A 12,401-nucleotide genomic window follows, 5' to 3' on the forward strand; every position below is an offset into this window, starting at 1 on the left:
ACCCTTATGACCTAATCATCTCCCAAAGTCCATCTTCAAATGCCATCACACTGAGGGTTAGTTAGGATTTTAACATATAAATTTGGAGGAACACAAACATTTGGTCTATAGCATACACACTCACCGTCAATCCATCAATAAAATACACTAAGTATCCATTTCTCATCATTTCTGCTTCTACAACCTTGGAACAAACCAGCGTCATCTTGGCTCTGGATTGGTGGAATTATGAAGTTAGGTACTTTTATTTTAGATCTTTCTCAGGTTTTATTAGTTGATTTAACAAACATTTATTGTGTGCCCACCATTGCCAAGCAGTGGGGTCACTGTGGGTCATAAAAACAGGCATGGAGATTATAGCCTTGTGAGTGAAACAGGCATTGATTAATAACCTCACAAGGAAATGTCCAAATACAGCTGCAGTTGTAATAGAGAAATGCATGAGGCTGTGAAGGCCTGTAATGGGTCAGGAGAGGACCCCTTCATGAGGTAACCCTTGAACTGCAATCCAGAAGCATACGTAGGGAGGTGGTGATGGGAAGAAGATCCTTCCAGAGGGAGCAATGTGAGCAAGAACCCTGTGGGTGGGAGGGAACGTGGCTGGTAGAAAGGGCTGGAAGGATTTAAGTAAGTTTGTCTTTAAGAAGGAAGCTGAAGGGGTGGGGTAGGTACACCACAGTATGTTAAGGAATTTTGGCTTGTTTTGCATTGCTTTTAGAAAAGTAGGGGGAAGCCATTGAAAGGTTTTTTGTTGTTTGTTTGATTTTTGAGTGAGAGAAGGTGCAAGTAAGCTAGGGGCAGAGAGAGAGGGAGAGAGAGAGTCCTACGCAGGGCCCACACTGTGAGGACAGAGCCCAAAGCGGGGCTTGAGCTCACCCAATGGCAGGCTCTAACTCACAAACCGTGAGATCATGACCTGAACCAAAATCAGATGCTTAACCAACTGAGCCACCAGGCACCCCCACTGAAAGGTTTTAAACAAGATGCCATAAATTTGTATTTTGAGAAGATTATTCTGAGTACAGTAAGAATAATGGTTTACATGGGGCTGTAGTAGAGGTAGTTAGGTGAGTTTAGGATGCTGTTGTAACCCAGGTGAGAAATATAGTAGTTAATTTAGGGAAATGGCAAGAAGCAGATAGATTAGAGAATACTTATAAGGGAAAATCAGCAAGACTCATGGATTGCATGTTGAGTGGTCAGAGAGGAAGATGAGTGAGGTTTGGGCTTCTACAGCTGAATGGATGTGGTGTCTTTTATTAGGATAAGGAACATTGTAATGAGACCAGATTTTAAAGAAAAGACCATGAGTTAGGTTTTAAACATTTTGAATTTGAGATTGGCACAAAAATCAAATTGAATATATGAGTATGTTGCTCAGTGGAGACAAGGTCTGAACTGGGTGTAAGTTGATGTGGTACCTGTGAATGATGATGTGTGTGGTGAGAAAATGGAGAGGGGGTGCTAAGGACCCAGCTTTGAAAAACTCCCAACATTTAGACTAGAGAAGAATGAACCTCAAAGGAGGCAAAGAAGGTGTGATTAGAGGGGTTGGAGAAAACCAGTGTTTTTATTTTTTATTTTTTAAAAAAGACTTTAATAATGGCTTTAGGAATCATCAATGTTTTTGTTTCTATTTGAAAATGCTTCCTTATTTTAAATGACCATTGATTCCAACACTTGTCAGTTAAAAGTAATCTTCATTTGGCCTCTCCAGACACATCTTTGTCTCTTCAACCAGAAGCAGTAATGTCCGTGTCAGGTGTATCTTTGAGTTCTGCTTAGAAGGGATGTAGTTTTTGCCACAGGAAGTGTTTCATCGGGAAGCAGATGTGCTCCAGTGATAGGAGATGGGAAAGGGATGTTTGTTATTAATTACTTAGCTTTGTATAAACAAAGACTTTGCATTTTTGAAAGATGTCTTCTTCTAGTTAAGAGAAATGACTCCTATTTTTAAAGTTTTTCATGAGTTGATCTAAGGAGGTATGTGCTGTCTTGTTCTAGTAACAGAACTCCAGAACTCTTTGTTAATTGTAGCATATGTCACGTCTTCTATTACACAAGAGCATGTGGGATATATAGGATAGAATTTCCGTATAGAAAGGGTATGTCTTAAGATAGGAAACAGTGGCAGACTGTTTGCAAACTGAGAAAGCTCAAGTTTTGCCTTTTCATCTCTGTTTGCTTCCCTTAGCTGAAGTAAATCTGAAAGGACATTTTAATGAGAAGATGATAGCCTATCTTAAACTTTAAAAAAGAAAGAATTTTAGCATTTAAACTAAATAACAGTAGAATAACTGGACTTAATGTCACACCTACACTCTTGAAGCCTAAAATTTTCAACTGTGTTCTTGGAAATGCTAATTTGGAAAATGCTAATTTAAGGAGGTTATGGAATCTTGAACTGGGAATTGGGATACATGTGGGTTATTTGCTTGTTTGTTTGTTTGTTTTCTGTTAAGTAGGTAGCTGTGGACAAATCTCTATGCCCTGCCTTTATCTAATTGTTTGAAAGAGTTGGTTAAGTTGATCTGCAATGACTTTTCTAGTTCTCTGTTCTCTAATTTAGATTCTGAGGGTTAATGTTAAGGCTTTTATTTTTGCTGTGGGTAGATTTTATGTATAAGTATATAAATTTTTAATATAAAATTTAAAAAGTTATATGTATTATATGTAAATTTCTACTTTCAGAAGGAGCACAATATACATGCTCATAAAATTTCATATATTACAAAAATTAATAGGATAAAAATGAAAATCTCTGTTAATAACAAAAATAACAGTAGATTTTGTTGTTAAAAAAATAAAAGAAAATAGCAACCAAGGAGGCAAGAATATACATTGAGGAAAAGACAGTCTCTTCAATATATGGTGTTGAGAAAATTGGACAGCTATATGCAGAAGAATGAACTGAACCACTTTTTTACATCATACACAAAAATAAACTCAAAATGGGCTAAAGACCTAAATGCAAGGGCTGAAGCCATAAAACTCCTAGAAGAAAAACATAGGCAGTTGGGTATCGGCCTTAGCAACATTGTTCTAGATATGTCTTCTCAGGCAAGGGAAACAAAAGCAAAAATCAACTATTGAGACTACACCTAAGTAAAAAGCTTTTGCACAGCAAATAAACCATTAACAAAATGACAAGGCAACCTACTGATTGGGAGAAGATATTTGCAAATGATAATGTATCCAATAAGGGGTTAATACCTCAAATGTATAAAGAATTTACAGAACTCAAACCACAAATAATCTTATTTAAAATGGGCATGGGACTGAATAGACATTTTTCCAAATAAGACATGCATCTGACCAACAGACACATGAAAAGATGCTCAACACCACCAGTCATCAGGGAAATGCAAATCAAAACCACAATGAGATATCACCTTATACCTGTCAGGATGGTTAGACTCAAAAACAGAAGAAATAATGTGTGTTGATAAGGATGTGGAGAAAAAGAAACCCTTGTGTACTGTTGATGGGAATGCAAATTGGGGCAGCCACTGTGAAAGCAGTATGGAGGTTCCTCAAAAAATTAGAAATAGAAATATCATATGATCCAGTAATCCCACTATGAGTATCTACACAAGGAAAATGAAAACACTAATTTGAAAAGATATATGCACCTCTATTTTATTACAGCACTGTATACAATAGCCAAGATTTGGAAGCAACCCAAGTATTCATGGATAGTTGAATGGATAAAGAAGTGATACACATGTGCATATGTGTGTGTCCACACACGCGCGCGTGCACGCACACACACACACACACAATGAAATATTAGTCATGAAAAAGAATGAGAAATTGCCACGTGCAATAATATGGATGGACCTAGAGGCTATTACACCAAGTTAAAAAAGCCAGAGAAAGATGAATATCTTATGATTTCATTTATATGTGGAATTTAAGAAACAAATGAACAAACAAAAAAAAGACAAAAACCAGACTCTCAAATATGGAGAACAAATTAGTGGTTGCCAGAGTGGAGGTGGGTAGGGGGATTCATGAAGTAAAGGAGATTAAGAGTACAGTTAACTGTGATGAGCACTGAATAATATATAGAATTGTTGAGTGATTGTACCCCTGAAACTACTGTAATACTGTATGTTAATTATACTTAAAAAAAAAAAAAAAAAGCCACTTCTCTGCTGCTATTCTGCTTTCCAGCAGTAAGGTCTCCTGCTGGTTTTTGCCTGCTTTTAACAGTTGACCCTTGAACAATGCAGGGGTTAGGGGCACTGACCCCTGTGCAGTCAAAAATCCACATATAATTTTTGACTGCCCCGAAACATAACTAGTAATAGCTTGCTGTTGACTAGAAGCCTTACTGATAACATATTTTATGTATGCGTTTTATACTGTATTCTTACAATAAAAAATAAGCTAGAGAAAAGAAAATGTTAAGAAAATCATAAGGAAAATACATGAACTGTACTGTATTTATATAAAAATAAAACCATGTATAAGTGGGCCTTATTGTTGTTTAGTGATCAATTGTATATGGAAGAGAAGAGAAAATACAGTCAGTTCTGTTATCATGCTTGTCTTCAAAACCAGGATTTGTACCATGTGATTGATATTAAGGAACAATTTGAGTATCGTGTGAATTTTATGTTTGCTTATGTGGCATTTGTCTGAGAAACTAGCTAAATGCAGAAAACTGTATCCAGTTAAACTGTGTCGAATAGGAGATACTCAGAAAGCATACATTTCAACCAACTAGCAGCTACCTCAGTCCTCCACTGTGTTGTAAGCCACATCCATCCCCCAGGGTGCCCCAGCTCTCTTTCAGATTTCAGATAATCCTCCTTTCTCTACTTCGCGAAAAAGCAGAGGCTGCACCCTTCTGACTCCCATTCCCACAGGCAAACTTAAAGTTTTTTTTTCAAAGTAACTGCCATATTTATTTTAGCATTTAGGTGTTTCTTGACCATTTAACATGTATAAAATGGTCTACAGTTTTTATTAGCTTCTTATCTTTCTTACGTGTCATTGTTACAGTTCCTGAGTGTGGCTCCCCAGCCCCATCTTCCCCATAAGCCCTGTAGTTTTATTGTACAATTTTGTATAGTGTGGTTATTTTTAGGAATGCATGTTACATTATAGCAGAATTGAATGTAATCACAGCGTCTCAAGATCAAGAGAAACTCAAAAGAAGTTGGTTCTATCCTTGTGCCTTAGACTTGGTAAAAATCCTCTTAGTAACTTCTCTAACACCTTGTATACTTTTCCCGTCCTTATGTAAGCCTTTCCTGAGCAACTGGCAGTTCCAAGAGGGAAGCAACTGTGTCTGTCCTGTTCTTTTTTGTTCCTATAGTCCTAATACAGTGCCTGATATATGGTAGGTGTGCAATTACAATGTGACATCTTACTCTATGCAAATGTAAGTACTTGCATACTCATTTAGGGAATTCAGATGTTTCTTTTGATTTAGCAACCAGAATGGTTCTTAAAGCTGTGCTTTAAATATTACAAATTATTATTGTGAAACTTTTTTCTTTTTTTTTTATCTTATTTTAGGGAGAGGAGAGAGTATGTGAGCACGAAACAGGGGCAGACAGAGAGTGAATCTTCAAGTTTGTTTATTTATTATGAGAGAGCGTGTGCGCGAGTGCACCACTCAGGGAGGGGCAGAGAGAGACAGAGACCGACACAGAGACAGAGAGAATCCCAAGCAGTGTGTGCTGTGAGTATGGAACCCAATATGGGGCTCCAACTCATGAATGGTGAGATCATGACCCAAGTTGAAACCAAGAGTCTGACACTTAACTGCCTGAGCTACCCAGGTGCCCCTAATTTTTCTTGAAGTTTATTTATGAGAGAGAGCATCTTTTTTTAAGTTTACTTTTGTTTATTTTGAGAGAGAGCTAGAGAGCAAGCGGGGGAGGGGCAGAGAGGGAGACAATCCCAAGCAGGCGCCTGCTGTCAACACAGAGCCCAATGCAGGGCTCAAACTCAAAACCCTGAGATCATGACCTGAGCCAAAATTAATATTCAGTTACCAGCTGACTGAACCACCCAGGCACCCTGAGAGAGAGAGAATCTTGAGCAGGCTGTGTATGGAGCCCAGCATGGAGGTCGATCCCACCACCCTGGGGTCATGACCCGAGCTGAAATCAAGAGTAGGACACTCAACTGACTGAGCCGCCCAGGTGCCCCTGTGGAAATTTTAAAGTAGTTGATTGAAACTTGAGGTCGCAGAAACATTCCTGTACTGACCCTTCAATCAGCAGCCAATTGTTATAGTAGGATTTATAATGAATGTGGTAGTTCAGTGAGTATCATTGTTTCTAATTTTAAAAGACTATAAATCCTGTGAATATTTTCTTAAAAATTCCTGAATTCATTATGTATATTTTGAGAAAACTCAGAAAATGTGGAGTGGCAAGTTATTGTCTTAAATTCAGATGAAAGATAAAACTTGGAGAAATAAGTAACAAATAATATTAGGCTTTCATAATGATAAAAGATGACTGAAGCATTTTTCGACTCAAACTTTAGCAGTTGTGAGAGAGATGAGTCTTCTTCATTTCTTTAACTGTTCTTCCTAGAGACTGTCACTTCCTCAGTCTGTTGCTCTTTTGCTTTCTGATTTCTCCTGCATCTTTTTCTGTGTTATTTAATATTTTCCAGTTCCATATTCCTTGAATAGGGAAGTTTATAGTAAGAAGAATTGTGGCACTTCCTTAGAAGGATTAAGTTGATGAGTTTAGGAACTGTGATAATTATTTTTACCTTACCTATTTAGTGTATAAAAGAATTTCCTCATTTAACATTGAGTCTCGGAATTTCACGAGGTCGATTACAGAGCTCAAGTTCTACTCCTGTACAACTTTTCTCAAAGTTATAGTCTTAATTTAATTTTCCACTGAAGTGTCTTAATAGGGGCTAATCTTGATCGACTTCCCTCTCCCATAAAACCTGTGGAACTAGATATTTCTTTACATTAGTCGAAAGATACTCTGAAACAGACACCATTACAGTGTTATGAATGAAAATATCTATATTACAGGCTGAAAGGAAATAGTTGTGAAATTTTTAAAATTTCACTTGCTTTTCCTTTTTAAGTTTATTTATTTATTTTTGAGAGAAGAGAGACAGAGCGAGCAGGGGAAGGGCAGAGAGAGAGGGTGAGAGAGAATCCAAAGCAGCCCCCGCACCGTCAGTGAGGACCCCAATGTGGGGCTTAAACTCACGAACTGTGAGATCATGACCTGAGCGGAAACCAACAGTCAGACACTTAACCAACTGAGCCACCCAGGTGCCCCAAATTTTACTTGTTTAATATTTTATTTTGATGTAATTTCAAACCTATAGAAAATTTGCTAGAGTGCAAGAAACTCCCGTATATCCTTTACCTAGATTCAATAATTGTGTATGCTTTGCCCCATTTGTTTTATCATAATGTATCTACTTTTCTATGCATAGTTTTTTTCTTGAATCATTTGAAAGTAAGTTGGAAACATCATGCCCCTCCCCTGTGTCCCTAAATACTGTGCGAATTTCCTAAGAATAAGAACATTCTCTTTTGTAATCATAGTAAAGCTATCAAAATCAGGAAATTTAATGTTGATATGATTCTGTTATCTAATCCATAATCCATATTCTACTTTCGTCATTTGTCTCAATAATGTCCTTTATAGCTATTTTTTCCCCAGGATCCAGTCCAGATCATGCATTGCTTTTAGTTGTCTTTCTTTAGTCTCCTTTAAATTATAGCAGTTTCATAGCTGTTTTTTTTTATTTTCTTAACCTTGACATTTTTGAAGCAGACTATTTTAACACCCACCTGTGCAGATCTTAATGAATGGCATAACTTGCTTCAGATCCCTTTTTTGTGTGAGAAACAAAATGTGGCTGAAACTGAAAAAAAAAGTTATTTTGTAGATTTTTAATTTGAATTTATGTGATATTGCTTGTGACTAGGTTAGACTTAGGTCAAGTATTTTTGCAAGAATAATACATGAGTATGTATCCTTCACAGTTCAACATTTCAGGAGGCACATAATGTTAGTTCCAGTATTTGTATGTATGTATGCATTCATTCATTCATTCATTCATCCATCCATTCATTCATTCTCTTTGGCATGTTTACTTCTTTCCTTAAGCCTCAAATACACAGAAAATGATTTCAGAATTGCTAACTCATAACACTGACTAAGCATACCTACTAACTGGAGTTTGATATTGCTTACAATTTTTTAAGGTAAAATTTAATTATGGAAAAGTGCATAAATCTTAAGTGAACACTTGGGTGAGTTTTGATAAAAACATAAACCTATATTCCTATCTCTGTGACAGAAGGCTTCTTGGTGCCCCTTTCCTGTAATAGTGTCCTTCATCATTGACAACTACTTTTCTGGCTTTTTTTTCCATTATAGATTAGTTTGTCCTGTTTTAGAACTCCATAGAAATGGAGTTATACAGTATGTACCCTTTTGTGTCCATTTCCTTTTGTTGGCATAGTATCTGGGATATTCGTCCACATTTTTTTTTTTTTTAAATTAATAGTTCATTCTTTTTCTGGTTGAGTAGTATATCATTGTATGAAAATACCACAATTTGTTTATTCATTCTACTGCAATGGGCATTTCCAGTTTGTGGCTGTTTTAAATAAAGCTGCTGTGAACATTCAGGTACAAGTGTGTATATTTTCATTTCTCTTGAGTAAATGCCTACGAGTGTAACCACTGGGTCATAGGGTAGATGTATGTGTATCTTTATAAAGAAAATTTCAAATTTGTCTCCTAGTAATTGTACCATTTTATGTTCCCATCCCCAATTACGAGATTTCTGGTTGCTCCACATCCTCACCAACACCTGTGTTATTAGCCCTTTAAATGTTAGCCATTCTTTGGATGTGAGTGATGTCTCATTATAGCTTTAATTCATATTTCTCTAACTACTGATGAGATTGAGTACTTTTTTATATGCCTATTGACCATTCATGCAACTTTCTTCTTTCTTTCTTTTTTTTTTTTTTTTCCACACAGCTTTCTTTGTGAAGGGTTTGTCCAACTGTTTTGGCCTATTTTTAAATATTAGGTTTCTGTTTTACTCATTAGTTGTAGTTCTTTATATATTGTGGTACAAATAGTGAGGTATTTGTATGGTGAATATTTTCTCCCATTTTTTGACTTGCTTATTGATTTTCTTAATATATCTTCTACTGAACATAAGCTTTTGATTTTCATGGACTTATATTTATTAATATTTTCCTATTATGGTTAATGCTTTTTGTGTTCTAAAAAATCTTTGTCTACCCTCAATTTGCAAATATATTCTCTTATGGTTTATTTTATAAGCTTTATAGTTTTATATTTTGCATTTAGGTTTATTTTCATTGCAGATTAATTTTTGTAGAAAGTGTGATATGCCATAAATAGAGATTACAGCTTAATGTTTATTGTGTTTCTCTATGCAAAGTCAGATTTCTGTTTTTTGTTTTTGCTTTTAAACAGGGGAAAATGTTATGATTGTAAGACACTTTGATTTGTTATGCTTTTGGGAAAGCCAAGTACTTCATCATTTCTTTAATATAGAAATGTGTAAATTTAGAGACTGCATAAACAAAAATGAGATTATTGCCTTATGATAATGGAAATAACTAGAACATTTAAATATATACACACACACACACATATGTGTGTGTGTGTGTGTATATATATATATATGTATATATATATACATATATATACATATATATATATATAATTTATTTATTTGAGAGAGACAGAGATGGTGTGAGTGGGGGAGAGGCAGAGAGATAGGGAGAGAGTGTATCCCAAGGAGGCTCCATCCACACTGTCAGTGCAGAGCTTGTTGCGGGGCTCTATCCCATGAAACCATGAGATCATGACCTGAGCTAAAACCAAGAGTCAGGTGCTCAACTGACTAAACCACCCAAGCACCCCTAGAACATTTTAAGATGTTTAAAAGAATAGATAGCATACAAGGCACCTGGGTGGCTCAGTCGGTTAAGCGTCTGGCTCTTGGCTTCGGCGCAGGTCATAATCTCATGGTTTGTGAGTTCGAGCTCCACATTGGGCTCCAAGCTGAGAGTATAGAGCCTGTTTGGGATTCTCTCTCCTCCCCTCCCCTCCACTCGTGCTCACTCTCTCTCTCAAAATAAATAAACTTAAAAAAAAAAAGAATAGATATGGTACTAAATTAACTATTTCTACAGCAATGAGACTTTGTGTGAGAACTGTTCTTCATTGTACATGTTCTACAACTACATGAATAGTTTTTTTAGTTTTCCAGATGAGATTAGTTTTTTCTACAACTTGCAAAGTGATTTGATTGCCATGTTATAAATCTTTTATTGGTGGTCTAAAGTCTGTCAGGTTTTCCATTTGAAACCCCTATTTTCAGGAGCAGACATTTGAAAAAAAAAATTAACCAGCCAGAAACTTGGCATTCATGATCTTGGTTCACTATAAGGTACTTGCTTTAACAAAATTTTAAATAGTCAGCTTTTTTTTTTTAAGTTGTAAGCAGCACAGAGAAGAGTAAAGGAATTTCTTTGTTTAAACAAGGAATATTTTTCCAGACAACTTATCCCAATTAAATTGACAAAGCAAACTTTCCCCTTCTAGAAATCATTTAAGTATGTATGTTCCTATGTTCTATTTCCCACAAGAGACTACCTCAAGACTTTGCTTTTACTTTGCTATAATTCATAGCAAATATCCTTGATCCCTGTTCTCTTTTCTGTTCATTTATGCTTTTAAAATTCTCTCTAGTATATTTATTTATATTTAAAATGGCTTTGAATTTTGGCATTCTTTTTTTCATTTTTCCTCCTTGTAGTGCCTCCTTGAACAAAACAGTATATGCCTCTACCTATTGGTTGACAATCAATATTAATTTTGAGAGAAGATGTGGTATAAATAGCAGTGATTTTCTTGAAATTAAATTTCTGAAATACAGACTTTAAAAACTATTCTGAAGAGTTGCCACTTAAAGGGCAGGCTTTGAGGCAAGTTTTCTTTCCTCTTCCGTACAGTGTGGATGTCAGCTTGAGTACTTTCACAATCTGTTTTTAACCCACTGTCATTTGCATGGTGAACACTTAACTGCTATTGGTCCAGAAAGGTGTTTGTGGGTTTTTTGTTGCTCTTATTTCACTTCTTATTTTCTTTAAAATCATTTCCTGAAAACTTAGTACAGAAATGTAACCTACTGCAGCAAGTGAGATGATCTTCTGGAAATCTTTACTTTTGCTTCACTCTGAGGATAATTTGCTTCAGGCAAGAGATTTTTGGGTGCTGCTGAAATTTCGGAGATCTGGGAAAATAGGGTAATAACATGACACCAGCTCTTAAGCAGCAACATCTGCTGTGGTTCAAAGCCACACAAAGAAAGCTGCTTAAGCAGTTGAATATTTTGGACTGCACGGACAAGTGTGGTTCAACTGCAAAGACTGCAGAGTGGAGGAAACTTAAAGTTTAGAGAAGTTGTTTAAAAATGGAGTCGTGGAAGATGAGCATCTTTAAGAGACAAACATCACCTTGTCCTCCAAGCTATCGAAGATCTTTGTCAGAACCTGCTTATGCAAATTCAGAGATAGGAACAAGCTTAAAGAATTATCCTTGGCGTGGTCCAGTGAAAAGCAAGAGGAAGAAAAATGAACATGCTGTTTCCAACCTAGGAAAGCCACTGGGTGCTTATCGGTGGCAAACACATCCCAGCTTTAGGTGGAAAGGGGGCAAAAGGGAGAGATGGCAGACTAATAAAGGAGACGTGGATGAAGCACAACACAAGGTCGTGCCAAAGATGGTTGGTAATAATGCCTCTTCCTCTGCTAATGAGGTCCTTGGAACATCAACAGAGAAGCTGAACCTGGTCAACACCCGGTCACTTCGGGTTCCATTCACCAGATCTATTTCAGAGCCAGAACCCCGCTGCAGTATCAGATTTGGTAGACCGTGGCCGACTTCAGTGAGGTCAGAGGAGTCTGAGCAGCAGGGATATTTCATCCGTGGCATTTTTTCTACTCTTTCCAATGGCTTCTCCAGGATGCTGAGTTTAAGAGGAGAATCAACCAATGAGCCAGTAAGAGAAGGTATATTGTGATGAATAAGGGTTGAAAAGGAAGGGACGGCTCAATTTTAATTACTATTGAAATTTTAATTACTTGTGTTTTATAATAAGATAAGCCATTCTATTTGCTCATTATGAAGCAAATTTAATATAATTTTTAAAAGTGATAAACACTACTACAGAAATCCTCTTTCAATGAATGATGGTAAATAAAAGTAAAAAATGGATTTGGTTAAATTAAGGAATTTTTTATGTTATACTCTTAAATTCCACTATGGAGCCTGTATAAAAGGTTTTTGTTTTGTTCGGGTTTTTTTTTTTTTTTTTTTTTGTAACCCCTTTTTTTA

General features: G+C 36.2%; 1 protein-coding gene across 4 annotated transcripts in view; it reads left to right on the top strand.

Annotated features, from left to right (window-relative positions):
* RASAL2 (RAS protein activator like 2) overlaps positions 1 to 12,401 on the top strand; it is a 349,271-nt gene that overhangs the window by 106,791 nt on the left and 230,079 nt on the right. For 2 of the 4 annotated variants that reach the window (XM_049634015.1, XM_049634017.1), the window contains exon 1: positions 10,807 to 12,076. The exons of the other annotated variants lie outside the window; for them this stretch is intronic. In XM_049634015.1, coding sequence (XP_049489972.1) covers positions 11,479 to 12,076 — 598 coding nt within the window. In that variant the 5' untranslated portion in view covers positions 10,807 to 11,478. Of the gene's footprint in view, positions 1 to 10,806; positions 12,077 to 12,401 lie in introns of those variants that run through there. 4 annotated transcript variants of the gene reach the window in all.

The sequence above is a fragment of the Panthera uncia genome, chromosome F1 (assembly GCF_023721935.1).
Source record: "Panthera uncia isolate 11264 chromosome F1, Puncia_PCG_1.0, whole genome shotgun sequence".
NCBI classification, from domain to species: Eukaryota; Metazoa; Chordata; class Mammalia; order Carnivora; family Felidae; genus Panthera; species Panthera uncia.